At 35.5% G+C, this 26,659-nt stretch overlaps 1 protein-coding gene across 2 annotated transcripts in view; it reads right to left on the bottom strand.

Moving 5' to 3' along the window:
- LIN28B (lin-28 RNA binding posttranscriptional regulator B) overlaps positions 1 to 25,756 on the bottom strand; it is a 129,390-nt gene extending 103,634 nt beyond the window's left edge. Inside the window, exons 1-3 of one of the 2 annotated variants that reach the window (XM_086707512.1) lie at positions 25,566 to 25,756; positions 16,777 to 16,825; positions 9,004 to 9,191 (exon numbers count right to left, since the gene is read on the bottom strand). In XM_086707512.1, coding sequence (XP_086563638.1) covers positions 9,004 to 9,191; positions 16,777 to 16,810 — 222 coding nt within the window. In that variant the 5' untranslated portion in view covers positions 16,811 to 16,825; positions 25,566 to 25,756. Of the gene's footprint in view, positions 1 to 9,003; positions 9,192 to 10,017; positions 10,308 to 16,776; positions 16,826 to 25,565 lie in introns of those variants that run through there. The other variant, XM_025925806.2, reaches the window with a different exon arrangement.
- Between the last annotated feature and the right edge of the window lie 903 nt (positions 25,757 to 26,659).

Here is a 26,659-nt window from a genome sequence, read left to right as displayed (position 1 = left end):
AAATGTATGGCTTACATAGAACTGTGTTAGGTATGTGTTTCTAATATCATTTAATCTATTTAAGGACGTTGTTGAAGGTGGAATTAGTCTCCAAGTATAAGCGTTTCCATACTATAAGCTAATCGATGTATTATTAAAATCCTACTTTGGAAAAACAGTTGATAGAATTCATTCCAAGCTCCACAATATATCACTGATTCACTAAGTATTTAAAGCAATAGATACAACCTGTGTTGTCAGACTTCTGTTACAGACTGAACTAAGGATAAAGAATTCAACTGAATGAAGAAAATGTTAGGATAACAGAATTTAAGCATATAGTATCTGGGAACATTCTAGCTACTATCATTAATGGCCTACGCAACTGTTTACAAAGCTTAAGGAAATAAACAGTCATGAAGAAATCGTGGCCAGAGTAAAATTAATTTGAATTTTACATACATAGCACAATAAAACTTAACAAAAATCTTAAGGTTATTAGCAAATTACACTTAAAAGACTTTAAAATAAATGACAACTTTGAGATTAACAAAGTAATAAATGAAAGTGGGCTTTTTTAAAAAAAAAAAGTAGACTGTTCTAACAAAAGGGTAAAGCAGCTGGTAAAAGTTAAGTGTATTATTAAAAGCACAATAAAATGATTCTAAGCATTGGTAAAGATAGTTTTTACATATGAAATCTGAAAACTATGTATTTTAAGACTGATGAAAATCGCTGTATTTAGCTCAAAATCTGAAAAGTAACATTTATTGTTCTATCAGAGTTTTCCCCCAAATTAAATGGACAGACATTGTGTAACTAGATTTATAAAAAGAAAGTGAATAGTCCATGGAAAAAAATGATCCACTGCTTTTGTACCTCATATAAAAAGAATTAGAATTGGAAAGATCATATTAAAGATTCTGCGAAGAAGAAAATAAAAAGAATATATAGCAAACTGGAGAGCAGAACTCTTTTTTTTTTTTTTAAGTTTATTTATTTATTTTGAGAGACAGAGACAGTGTGAGCATGGGAAGGGCAGAGAGAGAGGGAGAGTCAGAGTCCCAAGGAAGATCCACACTGTCAGTGCAGAGCCCCAGCGTGGGGCTCCAACTCTAGATAAACTGTGAGGTCATGACCTGAACCAAAATCAAGAGTTGGAAGCTTAACTGACGGAGCCACCCAGGTGCCCCTGGAGAGCAGAACTCTCAAATCTATCATCCAAAAGTGCTTTACACCTACTATGTGATCAATAACAAAATAGTTGAATATAGATATCGAGCCAGGAACTTTCTAGAGTAACCATTTTCTTACAAGTCCGTACTTTTATACAATAAACCATCTTGTCAATTTACGCCTCTAAGAATGTTTACTCAGTTGAGATATAAATTCATTAAATTTCTGAAAAGAAATATGAGTATCAATAAACCTAATTATGCTCTTTAGGTAAACAATGAGTTTATGCTGCATAAAAAAGTACCATAAGGATAAATGAAATTAAGACTGAAGATCAGTGAAATGCATACTAATTAATCTCAGTTTCACAAACACAGAAACTACTAGTAAAAAGGTAATTTGCATAATTAAGATAAGTTCAGACTGTATTTGATAAATGAATTGTAGCTTAGGTCTAAGTAACAAAAAGAGCCAGGTGAGTTAACCAGTTACTATGACCTATCAATAATCATATAGAATAACTGAACCTCTTGTCTTCCAGGGTGACTACAAATGGACACAAGGGAACTTTTTGGGGTGATGAAATGACTGTGGTGGTGGTTACATAATTTGTCAAAACTCATCTAACTGTATACTTAAATTTGGTGAATTTTATTCTATATATTATACTTCAATAAGCAGACAAGGCACAAAAATAAAATAAATGACATGAGCTTATTATCTCTCAAAAATTCTGATAATTTTTATGATGAGGGTATAAATAAAAATGCAGTGCTCAAAATAAAGATTAAAACGAAAACCCGGTATTGTTACAATTCTTAAATTATTTTCATGTGTACTACATCTCAATGAACCCTTACCCTAACCCACAAAAATAGGGAGAAAAAATATTATTGAACACATTTCACCCATGGGAACACTGAAGCTCAGAGGAAGTGACTAGTCAGAAGTAAGAAAACCACCAAGTGGCAGAGCCAGATCTAAACCTTCGTTTCTGATGCTTTATCCCTTACTCTACCACACTACCTCTTCTTAGTAATGCTAACTATGTACAACAAACATCACTGAGCCTTTACTCTCTTCCAGGCTCAGTGTTAAATGCTCTACATGTGTAATAACATTTAATCCTCATAATAACCCTATACTAAAGTGGTCACCGTTTTGTCCCCTCCCTTTACAGGACCCTGAGACACTGACAAGGTTACTCACTTTCCCTACAAACAATAAACTGGGATTTCAACAGTGATCTTTTTGACTAGAAGCTCTGCCACTGTATAGTACCTCACAAGGACTAAATAATTAGTATTAGAGCAAAAAGTATTAAATTATTGCAGCAGGTCTACTTAAAACAGTATTTTTTCCCTCAACTTACACTGAAGAATACACAACTGGATATATACAACTAAATACTCAGGTAAAATCTCATGATAAAACTATTAAAACAATCTATGTAACCAAGTCATTCCTACATCTCAATTTATATCCTGGTATTTTCAACAATATTACACAATATTTTATGCCATAAAATTATAATAAAATGCTTTGTAGTTCACTGCAACGGAGATTAAGCTATTAACATTATACAACACATTTTGCCCAATTTTAAAGAGAGCACATAAAAGAAGGTACCAATTTAATTTTCTACTATGAATATATGCCACTGAAAATAACCTATCTGTGATTTTGTTGTGACAAGGACTTGTTTACATTTTAGTTTGTTAAACACACTTGCCAGGCAAATTATATGACAGTATCTCTATGCTTCACAACATCCTGAAAAGTCAGGTATTAATTACTCCAATTTGCCACTGATTGTGGAAAGAAAGATAAGACTAAATCTATGAGTCTTATGTTAGACAGCATCTCCAAACAGTCAAATATTTAGATACTGGGCAGGAGGCTGTAATCTTCAGATAATTTTCCAATTTGTTGCTAGATGGAAAGTAAGATTAATCTTGATGTATCAAAATGCAATATAACAAATATTTTTGTTACTCTTTTAATAGAAGTACTCATTAAAAGACAATTTTTAAATGTATCTTACTGATCCGCAATGTATTTTCTTAAATATATTACTGTGTACTTTTCAGTATCAGAAGATGTTATAATCAAATTATTTTAGAGAAAAATGTAAACCATTTATGTTTCTATGGACTGTTTATGTTACAATGCCATAACCTATAATAACTATATACTGAACTATATACTGAATTTCTTGTTACTTAAAATTCAGTGAGAAATATCTCAAGATATAAAGAACTGCTAATAAGAAAGTATTTTATTTCACATGTAGTTCCAAATCAAGTCCAAAGAATATCATACCTTAAAGTAATACATTTCCAGTTTAATTAATCAGAAGTATCCTCACTTTATTTGCTTAGGTTGTACTTGGATTAGAAATAAAAACACAGCACACCATATTTTTAACTCCAAACTTTTAGGTTAATCACAATACCAAAAGAACTACTCAGTTAAGATAAACAAAAAAAACCATCTGCAGTATCTATGTAACTTCTGAACAGAAAGAATTCTGGCAAATTTAAATAATAAGGGTTCCTTGTTGCCCCAAAACAACAAAATTTACAACAATAAACTCACTTTTTATCTACCATGTTGAATGCACGCAAAAAAGTTGTTAACTTTTTATGAAAACCAAGCATTCTAAGATCAGTTAAAGGTAGGTTAAAGTTATCATGCCACATACTTGTAAGTTGTTTCTCTCTTACGTATTTGTTTAAAAAACAATCCTTTGATTTATTGCCTTCATTTTTTGTGAAGTCTTTTAAAAAAGAAGAATCAAAAATGAGGAAAATATCTAAGACTTACAACAATGATCTTTATTCATTTTTATTGAAGTATAGTTGATATTCATCAATACTATTTAACATGAAGACTGTCTTAAATGTGCCCAATTCATACTTCATGTTTAAAATGAATTAGAATAAAAGTATCTTTTTAGAAGTAAACAAAAAAGGGTCTTGAAATGGACCAGCATTTGAAAATCAGAAGTATCCAATATCTGTAAAGACAATAAAAGGCATAAAATTTGGATTTAAATGACTTCAAATATGATTTTATGATTAAATAGCTTTATTTCATTTGGGATTCTTCCAAATTGGTCAACTGGGCAAATCATCTTGAAAACCTGGTAGCATTAGGAACCATTTTCAAATATGAAATTATACATAACTCGCTAACAAATGAGCTCTGTTATATGATATTTTTTTAATTTCCAAGATTTTACTTTGTCTAAATAATTTTTGAAACTGACATTTTCAAGAGTCTCAAGAATAATAATAATCACATCTATTCTACATGTGAAAAATGTTTTCATGCCAAACTACGATAAAAACAAAGATGACTAATAAGTTGGTGATGAAATACTACGAAAAATCCTTAAACATGAACACACTGGAGTAAATGTTTTCATAAATTGTATAATTTATTAATCACTGAGACATGAACTCTATTCTACATCAACTGAACTGCATATAATTCAAATGTTCATATATTTAAAAACTGTTAATCTCCAAATGTTTTTATACCCTATACTATTAATAAAAATGCTTTAAATTTATCTGTTACAGTAATTATTCTTATTTCTTCCGTTTCCATTACTTTGAGATGTTTTCTGAACAAAGTAATAAAAGGAACATAAAATATATAAAATCGCCGTAATATGGACAATTGTGTTTTCCATTAAGATCAAACTACAAACCAGAAATAAAGAGCATAAGATGAAAATACCAACATATTTGAAAGGTAAATTAAGAATTCCAACCAAATTATTAACAAGTACTTAAGCCTATCAAGTAATGGTAGGTGAATTAGTCATTTTGAAATTACTCCCTTTGAGAAGAAATTCTTACATAAGTAGTGAAATAGATGAAATACATTTATGTTAAAAATTCTGTATACCATAATTGATGGCAAAGAATTCCAAATATATAACTAACAAACAAAGAAAATATTATGCAAGTGAGCTGAAGAGAGGGCAGTAAGGAGAACGGATTCTATCCCTCCCCTGAACAAAATAAAGTTTATCTCACTGAGAGAGAGAATATTTATTTGGAAATAAGCATCAAAATTTATGTAAAGGAAACGTAAATTATAATAAACATCAACAGGTAGTTACTGGGTAACACTGCCCCTCTCCAAAAGGATCTCATTTTAATTACCATGTGACTTATCTAAAATATTATCAAATATTTAAGTCCTATCAAAGTTTATAACATTTCAAAAAGTTACAAGAGAACTTTCCAAGTAATTTAAACATGTTATCCCACAATCTAACTGTGGATGCAATTTTTTTAACTGTTAATAATAAACTAATAGAAGTTATTAATTATTAACACTTACACACTAACTGTACATTGATGACATCACCTTACTAGTAACCTAGACTTACAAATCTGTATTAACCATGTATGCATATTCTTACTTCAATTGAAAGACTAATCTCTGTGTTTTGCACTGGATTCTAAAGTAAGAAATTCCTACAAATATACCCTAGTTACAAATAAGTCATCGTGAAAACTGTCAAATTTTAAATATTAAATATTTTAAGGAACAACTCGAAAGCAATAAGCTTAAGAAAATTCACAAAATATTTACACATTCTTGTAAGTTTTTACAAATATTATTAAACACTATCAGGTTTCCATATTAATGTGTCAGAATACATATAATTATTATCAATCCATAATCATATGACCATTTAAATCACAATATTAGGAAGTCAAATAAGACTGACATTTTAAACCACCAATGGTCACACACCATCCTCAAACAGCAGAGTCCTCACTGCATTTATCAACAATTAAGGACAGGGAAGGTACATTAGCTAAGTCATATGTTTATTTTTGAGAAGTTGGTGACATTACAGAGACTAGAAGAAAGTTTGACTGTATTCTTGCAAACATACTTTAAGAAGAATTATGTAACTAAAAATGTACAGCTCTATTTTAAAGTACACATGCATATCTTCATTTCATAGCAACTGAACAATATATATGCATATCTTCTCTTCATTTCATAGCAACTAAATTGTTTTTGATGTGCAGTTCTTTGCAGTCAGGATTTTTTTGCTAGTCCTATTTAATTGTATGTTTTTTATATATTTATTTATTATTGAAGTATCTGTAGTTAATATCTTTTCAAGAGAAAAAAATCCTGGGAGCCTTGGCATAAATTTTTAAATATTATATTAAACTAAAATTATTTTTTCATTTCCCCAAATATATACTATTAAAAATGTTTCATAATACTTAAAAAAATCCAATGACACGTGTACTTCTGAATACTCAAAAAGAAATTGCATGTATTTAAAATAATGATATTGTACAGTTAAACATTTAAAATTCCTAATTATCTACAATGCTTATTCTTTCATAACAAAATAGCACATAGACATTACAGGGAAAAAATTAATTTGAATGATACATTAATGTGGTATGCTCTCAAAAATTCTCGTACAGTAAAAATGGCAATAAAAGAATGATTTTAAAAGTATTTTAAAAACTGTTGTAAAATGGTCCTGAATTGCAACCTGATTGTGTAAGTGATGCTGACAATATACCTGCACAGATCATTTATGACCATCTAATTGTTACTTGAAATTGCCTGGCTACAATCTGTAGGATTCTGCCTTTTTCAGAACAATTATTCATATGATTTATATGCAATTTGTGTAAGTCCCAATAGAAGACAGAAATTCCTCCCAAAGCCTAAAATCAAGAAGAAAAAAATAAAGCAATAATTTTCCCTAGTAAAAAAGTGAAACATATTTCAAAAAATGAATACTGTAGCCATCAAAAAAACTCCCTAAAGTATCACTTTCTAATTTCAAATTTAAAGAATATCACTGCTCTTTTTTTACATCACAAAAATGCTAAGACTTAAGTTTTATCAACTTTTTTACATACTTCTTCCCAAGAATGTATCTAGATATATCCTTCTGAAAAATACATTTTATCTCCCCATTTTAATACGTTTTTGAGTAAATACATGACTTGGAACAGAGGATTAAAGCAATTGAATGTTAATAATCTATAGTTGTACTCTAGAAACTGTTTACAATCTATAAATAAAACTTTTCCCGCAAGAGGGTATTTCATAATTCAGTGGACATACATATGTTTACCAACATATAATCATTAAATACCTTAAATTTGGATGTCTTGTGGTTCTTCTCAACATTAATATTGGTTAATAAAATGTCTAGCATTTGAAAGTATTAAAAGGAAAACATAGAAAACCAAATTATAACAAGGTGTGATCAAAGAAGAAAAGGGCTATTTTTTTTCATTCATCTATAAAACAAATTTATGAGATCGTAAAGAACAATTTAACAACCTAAAGAAGGTTCAAAGTGGGGAAAGCCAGAGCCTGAGAGAAAATGAATTTGTCAATGATTTCAAGTCATTCAGTCTAGGGAGGGAAAAAGCTGAAAATGTACGTTCATTTTACAATATAAAGTAGGAGGCATAAAATCCAGTAGCCTGTCTATGGACTACTATTTACATATTTAAACCCTGTTTCAATTCACAGATTATGCTGATCCTTCCACATGTAAACAGCCAATAATGATGGCCAGGCCTTTAGGAAAGGAAAACATACACCACACAGCAAGGTCAGGAAGCTACCAACCACCACAGGACAACAGATCAAAACAGAATGGTTTCATATGTTTCTATTGTTTATATACTTAATTTTAAGAGGATATTCCTTGGGGATAAAGGAGGTTGTAAACATGACCAGGAAGGGGCAATACAGTATCAAATAAAATATATAATTTTCATGCAAGTATACTATTTTCTCCATGTATCTGTCAGGCAACCTGTGGTACTGAATGCCATTCATTCAATTTTTAATACTTAAATGTCAAGCCAAAACAAACCTCTTTGGTCTTAAATCCCTTTACTCCTAAGGATTCATTACAGAGAATTAACTTCTTTCAATGCAATAATCAAACCTGCAAATTCTAAATATATTTTTTTTACTATGATGAGATTAAGCAATAGAGAGGAGTAAAAATGGAAGAGGTATTAATTTACTTGTTTCTGGGTAAATTTCTGAAAATGATAAGCAATGACATTCTGTTTGGTATTTAAGCATCTTAAAAAAATTACAACACAATATAAGCAATGGTGGAAATTTACCCAAAGTGGCAGACTAGCACATTTTAGACACACAAGCTAGAGCCACAGCTGGCCACATGCTTTTTTGAGTTCAGTTTCTTAAAGAGACAGTCTCCTTGGACCTATGCCCTAAAAGGGAGCACATTTCTAAATGTCTGACTACCAACCAACCTATCCTTGGGCATTTCATCAAATCCATGGTAGACCAATAGTGTTCTATCTTATTTTACTGTGAAATCAAATTATTTTTATTTAAACCTACAAATGACTACCAGGGAGGCAGAAATATAATAGGGGAAGCTGGTGTGACTAAAGGTGTCTAAAAGGTGTCCTACAATAGCAAAAGTTTGTTTGTTTGCTTTTTTAAACTTAAGTGATCCCTGTTTCTTCATTCATTTCCCCATTCATTCACTAGGCACAGACGACGAAGTATATTGTAACCGATAACACCGGAAGCTACACTACAGCAATTTCGCTGTCGAATGAAGAGGAGAACTTGCTAATAAAGTCAACCAGCAGCCAAGCGGTGAAATTTCAAAGATTTCATTTTCTGTTTAGGAAAAGATACCCAGTAAGGGGACCATACACATACCGGATTAACTCCTGACTGCAAGGAAGATTTTGTCTTTCAGCGTATGACCACTGACAAAACTACTGACCAAATCCTGCACATGGTAAAAGGAGAAGAGGGGGAAAAAGTTTGGCTTACTTGGTGCACAAACACATCGACTGGAATATCCAAGGGGCTTCCCTCTCGGTTTATCATGGAGATGAATCCAAATCCCATTCGCACATTGAACCACTTACAGTGGCCAGTTCCGTGCAAAACCTGGGATTCCTCCTCTGCCTGCTCCGGCAGCTTCCCGGGCCCTTCACCACCACCTTTGCCTGCCCCGCCTGAGTAGAACAGGACAAAAAAAAGTCAGTTAGTCTGTATTCCCAAACTGTTCGCTGAAAGAGAAAAAAACTGCTTGGGGGTGGGGGGTGGGGGAAGGAAACAGAAAGAAACTCCAATAAAGGTTGATTCTTTTCTTCTACAGAAAATATTTAAAATGAAAGGGTTAAAAGGGGAAGCGGGGGAGGAGGGAGCCACACTGCTCTATCGATCACATCAACTTCCACTTTTCTGTACATACGTGTACTTTTTCATTTAACTCCATTTTTTTCGGCCACATATTACGATTACAGCATGCGATACTTTACTTGCATATTGCTGATTTAACACTCGTCCCATTTACAAAAAGAAAATTTCGGCGTAACTATTCCCTCCGGCGGGCACGAGGAGAAAAGAGAAATCGTGAAGATGGTTAGAGCTAGTTAATACACATGCAGCGGCAGTGAATCCAGGGTTATTTGCAATGTGCATTCCCCTCCCCCCAATAACTTTCAATTAAAGTTGGGGTGGAATGGGGGAGGGGGCAGGTGTATAAAAGTTTTCTCGGGCTCACTAACTGAAACTGCGCTTAATCACACTCAAACAATTCAAACAATAGCCCCCTGAAAGCTTTTCAAGTTGTGAATCAGTGTGGGCGGTACAAAACATTTTTGGAGATCTATAACAATAGGTTGCAGAAAGCCCCATTGCGCGATGGGGAGTGGGGGTAATGCCCAGTATTGGGGTAAAAGGGGAAGGGAGGACGGGCAAAGAAGGGTGGGAAAGGGGGAGGGGGGGAGAGAAAGGAAGAGAGAAAATCACAGTAAAACAATAGAAAAGAAAATTAACCTTCGGCCATGTTGCCCCACGGGCCCTCTGCTCCAAACTCGTGAGATGAAAACTTTCCCTTTGGAACGGAGTGATCTTCTGAATCAATCTAACATCTTGATTTTGTGCGATCACAAATTTAGCTCGCATGGTCTAATGTGCTTTCCCTCTTTTGATTTTTTTCTCTTCTCTCTCCAGTTTCTGGCCCCCTGAGCCACGTGACTTTGTCAATTACATGCTTTCTTGCTACTAATTTCACCTCGGATCCTTAAGGGGCTGGCAAGAGGAAGAGATAACCAATCGCCATTTCATCTATGCTGACATCAAAATAATTTATGAATGAACATGAAAAACTCAAACATGTTATCTTAAAGACAATTTGGGACGCTTCTTTGCGATAAATCAGAATGCTGATTTCGTGCTTTTACTTAGACACAATGGAGGGTCCTTGTGAATCGTCGATTTAGAAAAAACGGCACGGTCATATATGTGCACACGCGTGCCTTACACACAAGCCTGTCTAAATAATCTCATTTAGGGGGAAAAATCCCTCTAAATAAAGCAACCAATGTTACGCTTTTTCTCCCCTAAGAAGTCAGCTGCTCCGTAATAGTCAACCTGCTTGGGGCAAAGAAATTCATATTTAACTCAATTCTGAGAGGAAAATGTGTAATTTACAAAGGACCTAATTAAACCTAATTACATCTCCATGAAACTTGAGATAATAGTAACATACACCTACAATAGGACCAAAGCACACATTTCCCTGATCGTGCCCCGAAATTTTTTTAGATTTAAAATTAGATCTTACTGGAAAAATCGCTAGCACTTTCATGTACTCAATTTATGTTGTGGTTCATCATTTCGGAACATTTTGAACGGGGAATTGTACTTCACAGGTTTCTCCGCCATCTCTTTCCGGGGGAGGAGATGTGATTAATGACTTCCTAAATAACAGCCCAGTTTTCCAGCCTAACATAGAGTGAACCTCAATCAGTGGCGATTGTTCCCCAAGAGCAAGACGACGTAGGGCAGGGAGGGGGAGGGGAGCGCCAGCACAGGCTGCAGCAGAGCCAGAGAAGGGGGGGGGGGGGGGAGAGAAAAAAAGCGGGCACGGGCGGGGGGAGGGGAGAAGAAAGGGGACAAGTGGAGTAGAAAAGGTAAATTCGTATCATACTGATTGGACCCTGACATTTAAAAAGTCCACCGCCAATGGACAGAAGAGTCGAAGAAGCGAAAATTTAATAACGGATTAGGCTCCTTCCATCCCTTCTCTGGCTGGCCCCAGTTTCAAAACGCTTACCCTTTACCTTTCAAATTGATTCAAACGATTGTTGATGACTGGACGCTGACGCCAATATCACCGCCCTCATCGAATACTACAGTAAATATTATAGATCCACTAGAAATGCCTTACTTCCTTTAAAATACAAAACATACCCCGTCTCTGAAACATTAAAATGCACCACCACTCTTTCCCCCACCCCACCCCCCATTTTCTTAAACAAGCAGTTTACGGAGAAACTGTACAGATACCACTTCCCTTCGGCAAAGCTACCGGGTTGACCCTCCCCCACCTTACCCGCAATCCCCCTCCCCGATCTCCGAACATGCCCTCACTCCTCTAACTCTAATACTGTTTCACACAAACTAAAATGTAGGGATTCTGAATCTAAAAGCTTTGAAAATCCACAGAATGCACCTATTTTTACACCTCCTCCCCATAGTAAACAACTAAATATAAATTCTAATTACTGCAGAACAAATAAACGGGTGTGTGTAAATATGTTCTTTTCAGCTGTTTGTGGTAAAAGGCATCAATCAAGATTGATCAACTTGGAAAGATTTTTCGTGTTTATTTCTTTTGTTGTTTCTCAGGAAAGGAGGCAAAGCTTTCTCATTTTATTTACTTTGGGGAGAATAACCACCTTCCAGTTGGTTGGGGAAGAAAGCAAAAGTGTAAAAATCCAAATGATTTTGCAAGAGTAACAAAAGCTCCAAGCTCTCAAAAAAAATTATTTGCTAACAAAACATTCTTAGGCACTATTTTAATAGTAGAAATCAACTGATTACACTGACCTAGAATGAAGTAACTTTAATGATGGCATTTCAGGGGAAACATTTCACATAATAGGAAATAGAAAAAATTTAAAATAAGTTTTATATATTTTGAACAAAATAAGTTTTGTTATATTCTGAACAAAAGAATTACTTTTAAAAATCAACATCTGGTAACAGAAAAATAATCTAAAAAAGTACTCATGTAAATTGAAGGGAGGTGCTATTATTTATATGAAAGTAATTATAAAATTCACAGAGCAGTATAGTTTGGTTTTGTCACCAACACACATTTATGGTAAACAATATTTTATCTGTTGTTTATTTTTAATTAGAAAATAGTTTAATTAGAAAATAGTTTAATTAGAAAATCAGAAACAACATATAGGTGGATTCTGAGTTGTTGTTTATGCTTAAATTTGATGTAACTCAAAACTATCAATATATAAATATATACTAAAAGTGTGAAATACCATAACTGAACTACACTGAATGGTATGGTTATGAGATTCACAGTCTTGCCTGATTGGCGGCCTCCAGTATTAGTGGAATTAAGGTAGGGTTCACTGGACTGGTCACTGGTGTCAGAGGTTATCGACTCATTCATTTCCTGAGAGGGACATCAGCCTTTCAAGTTGTGTAGAAGGCTTTTTCCAACTGGGAACTCAGAGAAATCCTCTAACATTCATTCACAAGGAATTTAAGTCAAATACATTTACATACCTGGGGGAGGGAGGTGGGTAGAAAAGACAAGAGGAAGAGAAGGGAGAGGAGGGGAGGAAATTGACAAGGGAGACACAGTCACACACAGAAAAATACTACTATTTTGGGGATATGGCACTGTCATTTCAATAGATTCGTCTTTTCTGCCCACCCCCCCCCAAATCTTTTGAGCCTAAGATCCTTTTTATAAAACTGACCATAATCTCTTTAAGCTCTTAGAGTGCTTCTTTCACATAAAATAGTCCTATGAATCTCCTAGAATGCTTTCCAATTTGTCACCTTCCTGAAGTCTTCTGGTTTTAATTTTTTTCTCATTTCCTACTTGTTTTTAGTGCCAGAAAGACCTGTGCTTGACTCAAAACGCATGTTTTATATTTGTGAAAGCCAAATGTTTAGTAGTTTGATTTACCATAGTTCTTTCAAAATGTTTTAAGAATGAGTTCAGGTACCTACAAAGAATCATCAACGCACTGGGGAGAAAAATTAAGGAATTAACCTATCACATGCCCGTTGGTCATGACAATCTAAGGTTTCTTCGTTTAAAAAACGAAGTACACATTTCATCGACCGTTTCCTTTTCCTTTTTTTTTTTCTTTTTTCTTTTACCTCTAAGAGCACAATGCAAGGAGCCCAAAGAGGTGCCTGAGCCAACGTCGTTGTCAACTATAAGCAATGAGTGACTTCTATTACAGCAGAAACAATGCTTTGTTTGGTTCTTCTTAAAACTAGGAGGAGGGGCAGTGGCACTGCGGTGAGCTACTCCACCCGCGCTCTCCTCCAGGCAAATGGGGCTGGGGTCTGCAGCCCCTGCGCCGCCTTCGCCTTCGCAGCCGAGCGCCTTCCCGCCCAGCTAGCCTCCCAGGGTCGCCAAGACCCCCAGGCCAGCGGATCCGCCCTTTCCCTCCACCTCCCGCCCCAGCAACTTCCTCTCCCCTTACCCTCCCTCCCCAGTCACCTTTCCCTTATTCATCACATCACCACCCCCTCTCTAGAAGTCAAACCTTCCAAAGAAGGCTGGTGATTTCTCATTAGTGAGGGGCGTTTAGGTTTGTCCTTTCGCCCCAAGAACACCAAACAAAAGAAGCCCTTGCCTTCACTATTTTGAAGGCAACACCTGGCACAATCCACTACTTTTACTGCATTTCCAGATGTATAAAATTTATAACTTGGTCCCTTATCTGTGACAGGTCAGAGTCTCCCCTAAGAGAAGTAAGGTCAAAGGGGAGAGGGAACCAGGCCCCCAGGGACTGACCACCACCGCCACCCTCACTCCCCCAACAGGCCAAACCTAAAATGGAGCTGTCTTCAGACAGACCCCTGGCGCCGTCCTTTCGGGAAGCCAGGAAAACGTGGCAATGCGCCTTTAGAGGATCGGGAAAAGAATTCCGCGGGGAACGAGGTGGAGCGGCGACCGCGGAGGATTTTAGGGAAGCGGCTCTCTGGCCCCGGGGTGAGGTTTCCTGCTCAAAAATTGCGGACCCACACGTCGGGCAAAGTGTTCCCCATCCCTCCCACCCGCTGCGTTTCAGCAAACCACTGGCATTGCTGGCAAATAACTTTTCCTCAAATTCTTATAATACGGAGTCAAATGAAAGAGTACTCGCCTGGGTGCGCTGGTCTTATAGTAGAGGCACTTCAGAATTGGGGGGGTATTTTGTTTTTGTTTCCAAAAAGCAAAATTCCGTTCTCATTTAATTTCCTTATCTGGAAGCAAAATGCTCTGGCTTAAACACAATTGTTCCAATTTGAGAACTTTTACACAGCTGTAAAACTCTCTTAAACTTTTGCCTTAAATATCTTAACACATTTCCCCAGGTATAATTAAATTATGGAAAAACAGGAACCGATTAGCATAAATTTTAAGTTTTCCAGACAAATTACCTTCATGTTTCAAAAACAAGCAACTTTCTTTCTTTTTGGTCAGTTATGTTTCAGCAAAGTATTCAAAGCAATACAATTAAATTCAGAAAGGGGCATTATTTTAAGACCACCATTTTGTAGAAAGTTTCGTTTAAAAAAAAAAAAAAGAATAGAAAAAAAAAAGCCCTACTCTGTTAACATACTTCTCTCCCAACGAAAAGGAGAAATATAATTTTTTTTGTTACTCCTAACAAATATTTTCTGAAACATACTCAATGTTTCCTTATATGATTTCAAATGGAACAGCAATTGGGTTAGAAAAATCATTCAGTAATAAGCATTACATTATTTTGCCCAAAACAGCACAAAAAGAAGTTTCATGTTTTATTTTAAAAATAAGTTCATATTTTTCACCTGTACAACTTAAACATGTAGTCTCCATAATGTAAAGATACTTTTGCAGTGAATATTCTGTCTGTAGAAATGACACTAAATAACATAAACATACAATTCCTTCCCTGTCTCCCAAAGCAATGAATCAAAGTTTATTCTTTAAATCTTAATCTCATTAAAGCAAATAATCAGCTGTAATAAGAGTGTGGACTGTTTCCAAGTTATTTCTCTTAATATCATCACTTTGGGCTTATCTGAGAGAAGAGGACAGGGAGATGGAAAATGAGAAGGAAAAGAAGACCAGGAGTAAAAGATTAGGCAAGTGAGAAGACATCTTCAGGTTTTAAAGATGCCTGTGTGGGAAGCAAATCTGTGGAGAAGAAAACATCTAACTGGAGGCCACAGGCACCTGGCTGGCTAGGTCGGTTAGAACAGTTACAGCATGTAACTCTTGATCTTAAGGTTGTGAGTTTGAGCCCCACATTGGGTGTAGAGAGAATACTTGAAATAAATACAATTTAAAAAAAAAAAAAAAAAAAAAAAGAGGAGGGAAAAAAAGAAAACTGAGGCCAGAGTTCTGGTCCCATATTAATGACTTTATGACCTTAGGCCAGTCATTGAGCTTCTCTGAGTCTCAGCTTCCTCATCTGCAAAGTGAGACCAACCAGTCAATGTTTAAATCTTTCAGTTTCCATTAATATATGGAAATAACCTTTCTTTTGGTCAAAGTGGAATCTCTCCCTGGCCAGCCCTTTTTTAATCACAAGGAAACACAGACATGAAACTTTACTGCAGTCACTTAACACATTGGTGTTAACATTATTTCCCAACAGAAAAGAAAAAGGTCTCTGGACTGCCTCCCATCTGCCCCTGGAGAAAAAAACATAATCAATAGTAAGGGGCAACTGGGTGGTAAAATAAAGTATTGTAGTAACTTTCCAGAATCTTCTTTTTCATGATACTCATTAAGAGCATCATCTCCATGTCAAAGGATTCACTCTAGAAAAAAGCAAAGTTTGTCAAATGGCAAAGCCTCTCAGTGGCTTCCTCATTAAAAATTTGATCCCTACTAATTCCTCTTGCTACCTACAGTCCTATATTTAATAAGCTTAATAACAGAATAACATCTTTTCATTTGTTCTTATTAATGCTCACAAACTTTGTCATATTATAGCTCTTAAATGTGTTTTCAAAACAGTATTAATCAAGAGTAGATCCAAGACACTAAATTCATCAGAGCAGAAGCTAAAATACTAGATTATCAAATAGAATTGTTACTGAAAAGTATTGTAAATTTTCAGTTAATTTCAGTAATACAAGAAAATATATACCAAAAGTATAGGTTTTACAGTACACCTAAGTAAACAAAAGGATATATGTTTTTTACAGTGTAGGTTTAAACTATTGAAAGTTCAAGTGATTTATTTTTGCAGTATAATGAGGAACAAATTTGGTACATGTTCATGAGAAACAAAATAAATGGAGCTTCCTAAATTAAGAAAATTCCCTGAAAAATGTTTAACAATCAGAAGGAAAAGGAGTTAGACTACTTCATCCATGCCATTCTGATGGGAATATCAGTTTATAGATGAAATCATCTGGAGTACAGCAGGATATGGTACCCATCTTGCCAAAGTGGAGAATTGATGCGGGCTGTCAAGTTTTCTTATATGTCTCCAGTAATCTTTTTAAAACATTAGTCAAGTTAAATATTTAATTGGGGGGGGGGGGGAAGTACAGACTAACCTGGGGCTGATGAAACCTGGTTGAATGACCTCATCGTCTTCTGAAGAACCTAAAATCAGAGAGCTCAAGTAAGTACTATATTAATTGCCTATTTAATTGCCTCTTCTTCAGTTTAACGGCTTATTAGAAAGCAATAAAATGCCTAGGTGTTTGGCTCTGTGAAGTGACCTGTAAACTTTTTTTTTTAACAATTTAAGACTCACCTAGCAAAATCATATAACCAATTGGCATAAACTCGACTTTCGTTCCTATTAAAGGACATTTGTTTAAAAAAACATTTTACACAAGACCATTAAGATTACTCTTAATTGTTCATGAGCCAATTTCATGAACAATACAGTTTAAAAAATTTTTAAAGCTTAATTTTACACTGTAATTCCAAAATCCCATTTTTTAAAACCACAGTTAAAAATCAACCTAACACACAATATTTTATTGATGAACTTAACTGACAATTCTCTTCAGATAGATTTTAGAAGATAAATTGTGTGATTCTAATTGTGGTTCTATATCACTCATATTGGGTCCATTACATTCAAATGCTTTGTGAGAAAAAAATTAATAGTAGTACACTTAATTATTAAGTATATTTAATTAACAGTATCTAACATGTATGAACCTACATTTTAAAAAGCAAAAACAGTTCTTGTTTCAAAACTATGAAGAAGTACTGATGTTTCTAATATATCCATGGGCAGATGTCATGACACAATAAAACTTGCAATAAAGAGGTTGTCCAGTAATGAAGTATAGCAATTAGAAGAGAAACTCCTGCTGGCAACTGAATTATTTTTATCCTGGGTAAAGAATTATTGAGGTTTGGAAAAATAGATTAGTTTGAACATGCATCCACTCACCTGCTACCACCCAGGGTTGTCTTTCTTCCCTTAACTAAGTTTTACACGCTCAATCTACTGTATCAACTCACGAAAAATAAAACATAATGTGTAAATTCTTTGAGGTGCAATCTAATTGTCTTCTCAAAATGAAACGGAGACTTTTCCAAGTGTAAAGTTCTACTGAATGGTGACCCAAGATTCTTCCTACAAAGGATGACAATCCCACTGAGTACGATTTGAAAAGAATAGAGGAATATTGTCAACAAAAGGCACGTGAACCTCTATGCATTAAATCCTTCATTTATCCTGTGTTTACAACTAGAAGACAATGACAGACCCTAAAGTTAATAAAATTCATTAAAACTTACTGAAATAGAGCTGTCCTTTATATTGAGTCTATATTGTTTTATTTTGTACATTTGGTTGATGTGGACATGCATTTAAATATTAGATATAAACTTCAGCAAAACCCTAGCTCATGTTTTCCTATTCTAGTAGCCCCAGCCTATGCTTAATCCTCTCTATCTGCTTATAGTTATGGAGAAGTTCAAACCAACATAAAAACAGTCAATAGGGATTTGTCAAAAACTTTTTTCAAATAATTCATATAAATTATTATAAGCAGTAGACTCAAAAAAGTGAAAATCAAATGGTGTAAGAAAGCTAGCTACTAAATACACTATAAATTTGAGTGATAAAGATGTTCAGATTTTTCACTATCCAAACTTACCATATGATGTTTTTCGGTTACTGACAATTTTAATATTATCATCCCTTTCAAATAAAAAGATAGAATTGTTTGATAGACATTAATGTATTTCATTGATGCTAAGTAACGGTTTAAAACTTTCCAAAAGCAAGACTAGGTAAAGAAAGTAGAATTAAGTTTAAATATGGTTATTAAAATCTATCTACCCAATGATTACTGAGTAACTATTTTAGGAATGAGATAGGTAAATATTATATGTTCATGTCATTACTATAGGTGACTGTATTTTGACATGAAGTAATGATAAAGAATAAAAAATAAGCCTTTAAATGCATGGATACTCCAAAAACAGCTTTTTGTAATTTTATACATGGGTATTTTCATTTGATACCATAATTTTTAGTAAATTTTAGAAAACAAAAATCTAATTAAAACTGTGACATCATAAAGTAAGGTTTTCTGCCCCTTCACTAGAACAATCCCTATTCATCATTTAAATCTCCGCTTAGATCTCCTTTGCTTATTGTTCCATACCGAGTATAATGCCTCTCCATATAATACCATACCAAAATTATGACTGTAATAACCCATGAAAATGGTCCCTATCCCAACTTGATGCTATGCTCCATGGTGGTGGGGGGTGGAGGGGATTGCATATATTTATCTCATCATTGTGATCTTAGCATTCTTTAGTGCTCAATACATAGTTTTTAATGAACCAATGACTTAATGAATTTCTGAACCCTGGCTGACTATTCCTAGGATGCCTTTTATGAATTAAGTGGACTTGTATACAAAATTTTCTTAAAACCGTATTTTTATAAAAGAGAATGTGATAGGCAATTAATTATTTGACTGCTGCAAATGTAAATGTACATGTAAAGTGATTTCAATAATTTTATTTTCAATGTACACGATTATAAAATTACTTAACTTATAAACTCTATTCACTACACTCTTAGATTTCATATTTCCTCCTGTTAAAATATGTAACCATATTCTTCTCAACTACTTTCCATATTGCTGTTAGTCCACTACTGTAACTATTCAATGTAAAATAAAGTGTTTACTATTCTGCATTATACGCTGTAATTTCTTTAAAAATTGCCAAGTTCTTAAGCCCAAAGAATTGAGTAGTAATAAATAAAAATAAAATGCTACTACATGTTACTCAGAACTTTATTTCAATTCAATTTACATGTTAGCTTTTACCTCTAAAAAATAAGCTACTTTAAGGTGGCAAAAAGTAATTTAGCAATAAAAAACATTCACTATCATAAAAGGAAAATTATGTCATTATTCTCATTACTACAACTTCTCAACATTTAAAAAGATATTTAAATAACAAATTGTTTCTCCTATTAGTATTTTCTAAGATAATGTAAATGTAGAGTACATTATAGTTTACTAAATTACTCACTTTACAGTTTACAACACAAATTAGTCTATTTACAATATGTCTCAATTATCATTGAACTAAATACATCTTTTGGAAAGCAAAATAGGCAACAATATGACTTTTCTTTCTTAGAATATATGAGAGAAAAAGTTTCAAGTGACTACTTAAGATCATATAGCAAACACAGTACACAAATATCAGAGTAAAACCTAAAGCAAGATACTTATTACATTTGCTATAACTTAAATACAACATATACATATATGAAATAAAATATTAGATGTAGAAGTTCAACATTGAAATGAATGTGTGTGCTTTATGAAAATGTTTTCTTACTCTGTCCTCTAAAGGAACATTAATATATATTAAAACCCTTCATTATAATTATTTTTTGCAAATTAAGTCAATAGACTAAATTCAAATGCTGCCTAAGCAAAATCAGAAGAAATCATTTTGTAATTTAACTGAAAATCCTACTCTAATTATAGATAAAACTGAAAATGCTATATTCTTAACTACATGTAGAGACAAGAAGTTAAAGAAAACAATCTACTTTAAAGTAAAACAAATATTTACATGTGACTTTATACAGTTGAAAAACCATAGGTATTGGAATGTTAATACAGGAAACTTTGCATTTACTAGAATACTTAGAACGTTATCTTGAGAGAATGAAAAGATTTATATTACTTTAGGAAAAACATTTTAAATTGTATTTTTATATTTATGAAGTAATTTATAATACATCATTTTTTTATTTATAATACATTATGTGAACCCTTAACATGAGAGGTTAATATTTATAATACAGCTGAAACACAGAGATGAATTTAACTTTCTCAACCACTTTACAAATTACAATTTTATTGGTTTCACATAAGATATGAGAAATTCTAGCATTCTCTTCAAATACAATACAGTAAAAAAATTCTATTCCAGAAAATTAAAAAATTTCAATGAATAATAATTTAAGTCAACTGGCAAACTGTCAAGATTGTTTAAAGGCACTGATGTAGGCACAAATGTTATTTGGTAAACAATTCCTTAACTTGAACACGAATGTAGTAACACAATTAAGGCACAGCAGTTGGTTTTGCCATTGCAAACTGTATTTTTCACCATAAGAAACAACAGTTTTACATGATAAAGCTCATAGGTGAGTCCCTGTTGAGGTTGCACTGAATTAAAGAAAAATGAAAACAACAGTGGTTTGAAGAAGTCAAAATAATGGCAAAATTCCTGTCTTATTGAAGCTAATCACATACACTTTGAAGGCCCACCAAAACTGTAAGATGAAAACTTCAGAGTAGCTTCTTGATATGATAAACAAAAATGACTCTAAATAAAGCTGAATACCACTAGTTAATTACAGTGTTAACAAGACAATTTTATTTGATAATACATTCTGAGTTTTAATATACAACATTAATATGTTAAAAATTTGTATCACAAGAGATTAACAACCTAATGAGAACTTTTGGTGCATTTGAAATACTTTCAATAAACATTTTAATGTAATAAAGATTGAGAAATATTTTAGAGGCTGCTCACCCTTACATCACTGCCAGTGATCTAATAGTGTAATAAATGTAATACTAAATAAAAATAATAGGATTGAAATTAGCAGAGGAGATTTACCAAGAGACTAATGAAAAAAGATAAAATTTATAATTTTTTCAAAATTTTAAAAAAAAGTGTGTTTTCAGCCTATACAGTATAGTAAATATTTTTGTTGAAACACAGAGTTTGAAAAAAATGTTACATAAAAGAATTGTTCAAAAAATATAAAAGTAGCCTTTTGGCTCTTGCATTCACAAATAAGAAATAGTGATTTGAAATATGTAACAAATTTAAAACATGTTTTTCCGCCATTAGAACTGGTAACTCAACACTAAGTCCTTTTTTCTATATAATTAAGCTTTTGTTCGGCCATGAAAAAACTAGAAACTGATTACTTGAAAATGAGCTGCATGCCCTTTGTCCTGGTTTGTCACCTTTGACCCTTAATTTAATGATCCTGCATATTGACCCATTCTATTTTTAGGAAAATAATGTCAAAGTTCTATGCCTAAAATAGTACTTTTCACTGAAATATTAAATGTATTACAACATTTTCCTCTCCAGGTAATTTCTACAATGGTTTCACAGCAGTGTTCATTTCATATAATGTAGAATATAGTAATATTATAAGCAATGACACCCTGGTGCTCATTCTGCTTCAAACAATAGAAAATTTCTTCAAAGTGCTAAATCAAGATCATTATCATTTCAAATTTTATATTTTCTCTTTACCTAGAAATTGCTTATATTATTATTGTTTCCAAGAATATATTTGATGAGTGATTTCTACCTTTATTAATTCCAATAATATGTTTTGATGTTGATTTTGATAGTGCCAGAATATAAACCTGAATAAAAATGGTAAATATCAAGTTCCTACTCAAAGTTACAGTGGTATCAACTATAAGTGTAGTTTTAGAGAGAAATCATTGGCTGCTTAAATTGGTTTTAAAATCTTGTCTTCATCTGCAAGTGGCAGCTTTCAAAGAAAGGGAAAACCTCTAGCATTGATCCCATTGATTTTACTGACATTATTCAAAATCAATTTTATACAGTAAATTAATACACTTTAGAAATAACACTTCTCTATCACAATTTCTGGCTCATTTCAATTGCAGCTGAGTAAAGAGAATACATAAAAAAGTATATGTGAAATATAATATATACATTTCCTACAGTGATGATGCTACTTAAACCTTTACATAATTTCTGTGTACAGGTTTCAGGCAGATTCAGCAGTGACCAATATGGCTGTCTTGGTTCAGCACTATGGTCAGCGACTTTATAGAGAGTCATTGTGTCCAAGAACTACAACACAGTACACACGTACACAGCAGGCAAGTTTCTCAAACCAACGTGATTCTAGATTTCATATATTCCTAGATATGTTCAAATGAATCAATCCTAAGTTTTTTAATGTAAAGAATTTTCATTGTTCTCAGTGGCAAGCTAAAAATTATTTTTTCTCTTGTGGTTCATCAACAACAGTACTTATTTGTAAAGAAAATACAGTTCTTTTTAAAAGGCAAGAAAATTAAGTACAGGTTCTAAGCATTTAAACATTAAAACTTTGGGCATTTGTGGACTTACAGAATTTTAAGAGGAAATAAGATTCCATTAAAAAGTATCAAATAAGAAAACTCCTTAGGTGACCCAAATTTTGCAGTGTCTCTTTCATAATCAATAGCTTGAAATACTTCTAAATTGTTCCATGTGTGAATCTTCACTTCCCATTTTTTTAAAAATCAACTCAACTATGGATCAAGATAAATGTTTATAGATCATTTTCTGACTGGGGCTTTCTAATATAGTCACCAAATTTGGTAGTTATGAACAGCACTTTAATCATTTTAAAGAGACATCAATCTTAAACCTGAGGACTGTTATGCATATATGTTTAATTTAGTAACAAATTTTTTTCCCTTTAATCATGGTTTGTAAATTTCGATAGCAGTGTGTTATAAATACCAAAAAGAGTTACATGATCAGATAGCAGACTATCAGACAGGTAGGACCTGTTTAATCTTCTCTTTCTTCAGAGTGAATAGGGGGAAAAAACACTTTAAATAAATCCACTGTGTTTACTAAAATCCTGGTGTTTTCTGGAATTTACATGTGCAACACACTGTAAAATAAGGCATTCTGAAGACTGACTTTGAATACTGCCACATTAACACTCGATCTGTTTCACTTACAAAGTATAGTTAACTGTATTTTCCCTCATAACAGATTTTTTAATTTAAATCCTGATTAATTTCACAATAAATTTTTCATTGTTTCTGAAAGATGTTTGGCACAGACATACAATAAGATACAACAACTGGACAAGGATTAGTAAGAACTGATCCTTGAATCATTAGGTTTCAGATCTGTTAATAGAGAAGCACCTGTACACAGTTCTTATAACCAACATTCATTACAAGCTGATCCAGATACTTAAGTGCTTGACATTTTCCTATCAAGCAATGATTAGCTGATCCTATTTATAAAATAGAAAACTCAAAGCATTTTGTTCATTTGTAGTATCCCTCCCAAGTACTAGAAAGAGGCCTGTGTGATTTTAATTCCTGAAGGTGTTTAGTAAATCTAGGCATGCTGTATTGTCCTATCTCATACTTTCAGAGATGATAAAGAATTTGGGAAGCAAGACTTCTCCCCAAATGGACAAGGGTCTAATTATTAATCTACATGGAACATTATTATATGGTCTGTTTTTAACTTATAGTATGACTCCTCTATCAAATACGTGCAAGTCCACTGCAGAAAAAAAAGGGCATAAATTTCATCACAAATATTTTGAAAATTACATAAACTGGCATACATTTCCAAGAATTTAATTTTAAATTGTAATGTTTCCCTGAAATCTTTTATAAAATTGTGATGTGCCATAATTTATGGTTGGACTTAAAAATTTGTTTTAACAACAAATGAATTTCAAAAAGCATTTTTGCGTCATCACCTAGGTAAAACTCTGATAATAATCTGGACAAAGAAGGCAAAGAGGAGGATTTTTTTTTTCTTTGATCAGAGTAAAATTTCCTAAAAGTCACATTTTCCAACAACATTGTAAAATGTTTTAAATTCATTGTAATATTAGTTTCCACGTATAATTTTAACTTCCACAATGTTTGTGACTAAGAAATAAAAAAACAATAAAACAAATATAATTCATTTTTCCCTTGCGTTAACAACTGTAGATATAAAAACCTTCACTGGAGAACTGTAATAATACCTGGTAACCTTAAAAACCTATGGATGAAAACAAATCCACAGAAAGAACAGAAAGGAACTCAAGGAAACACAGGAACCTAAGATTTCAGTCTGTGTTACATGAAACAATTCAAAATGGCGGACTATTACTTACATTTAAGAAATTTCCGCAATGAAGACACTAAATACATACTGTAGGATGTTACTCGAAAACATTCAATGTTTACCAACGTGCAATTAAAAAAAAAAAAAAAGTTTTGGAGTACAAATCCTCGTAATGCACCCGCTTCCGATGTTCCAGTCAGCAGTCGGTTAATGCTCCTGCGAATGCATCGCTTCTTTTTTTCTTTTCAAAAGCAACCTAAATCCAAGTGCGTTTTTCTCCGTTCTCCTCAAACTCTTAGTTTTAATTCATGAATTTACACCACCGATACCGAAGCAAAAAGGATCCCCGACGCCTGCCCGCTACAAAGCAGCTCCGCTGACGGAGTGCGGGAAGGGCAGGTGCGGACGCCCTCTGCTGGTGCGGCCCCGCGTGTCCGAGGCGCCAGCTCCGGCCGCGCGAACCGACCGCCGGTACCGCAGCCGGCGCCGTACCGTTGCGACCCCGAGTCGCCCGCTCCCCCTCCCCGCCTGGCCCTCCCGCTTCCAGCCGGCTCCGACCGCCGGGCGGCGACCGCGGCGGAGAGGCCGGGCTACCACGCTGGCGACGCAGCGCCCGCACCGAGCGCCGACCCAGCGGCACCGAGCGGGGAGAGAAAGGTGTGAACCCGGAAGTACATCGACCGCCCGCATCTCAGTGGTAACACTGGGGCAATAAATCAGGGCCGGCGAAGGAAGGACGCGGCTTCTGCTCCCGCACGACAACTTGCTGCGAGACCTGTCACTTCCCCACCTTGCCCTGTCCTTTCCCCTCCCAGGCGCTCGCGCCTCCTCCTTTCTTCCTGCTCCTCGGCACCTAGCTCCCCTCGACGTTGCTCACGTGCCAGACCCGGGGCCGCGAGCGGCGTCCGCACCCGCGCGCAACCCCGGCCACACTCGCGCTCGCCCGGCCGCGGGGCGCGCTGCTTACCTCCGGGGCCTCATGGTCGCGTCGCTAGCCCGGGTGTGAGCGGGGTAGAGGGTGTGAGTACGTGTGTGGCGTTCAGTCCGGGGGGACGGGGCGGAGGAAGGGGCCTGGAGTCTGTCACTTCCTGAGGGAGCGCGGCGACCGGAGACCCGGGACGCGCGCGGCGGGGCCGGGAGGGGTCAGCACATTGTGAGCCGGAGGTGGGGGGGGGGGTGGGCGCGGAGGGGCCGGAGAGCAAGGGCGGCGCTCGGCTGCCGGGCGCGGAATCTGCTGTCGCCGCCGCTCCGCCGCCGCAGCCCGGCGGGTGGCGGGGCTTGGGAAGGAGGGGGCCGGGCTGGGGGTGGAGGGGGGCCGCGGGGCGCGGCGGCGGCGGCGGCGGCAGGCTGCTCGGCTCGAGCCCTGCGTCAGGCGGCGGCACGCGCACACCTGCCCGCCGCCTCTCCCGGCCGCGTCATTGGCTGCCCGCGCCGAGCGCGCGAGATTGAACTTTCCATTCATTCTCTGGCCCGGCGTGCGTGCACCACGGTGGTGGAGCTTTCCTCGCGGGCCTCGGGGGACGCGCGCCACCTCCTACCGTCTCGAGGGCGCGTCCCCGCTCGGGGTGTGGGCGCGCCGGTCGCCGCCGCCTGCTGCTCCCATGAAGGCTTCCAGTGACTGGGCCTGCCACTCTGACCCCACAGCGCGCAGCGTCTGATCCTGGAAGAGCCTTAGCTGGCGGTCCCTGGGGTGCGCCTGGAGGGAGGCGGGAGCGAAACCGTAAGAAGGTATCAAATCGTGTCCTCAGCCGGGGTTGTTTTCCGCTTTGTTAACAAACGCTCTGGAGATTCCACATAATAGCAAATTACTAACTGTGCAGTTCCAAGTGGTCATTGTATGTATCTCAGGATCCACTGAGTGTCCTACATCGTGTCAGAAGTTTGGGGAACCTATTGTCAACTACTCCATATTGTACTTTACGGAACAGTAACTACTCAACCTCAAATTGAATGCAAACATTAATTATCTCACAAAGTACCAAGAGATCTGTGGCCCTAAATACTGACATATGCATTTTGTTGTATCTTCCCAAAACGTCACTGCCTTCTCTCCTACTGTTT

Source organism: Puma concolor, chromosome B2 (genome assembly GCF_028749965.1).
Source record: "Puma concolor isolate L17-30 chromosome B2, mPumCon1.1.hap2, whole genome shotgun sequence".
Lineage (NCBI taxonomy): Eukaryota > Metazoa > Chordata > Mammalia > Carnivora > Felidae > Puma > Puma concolor.
The sequence above is the reverse complement of the archived record's forward strand: the minus strand, read 5'-3'. Positions and strand labels throughout refer to the sequence as shown.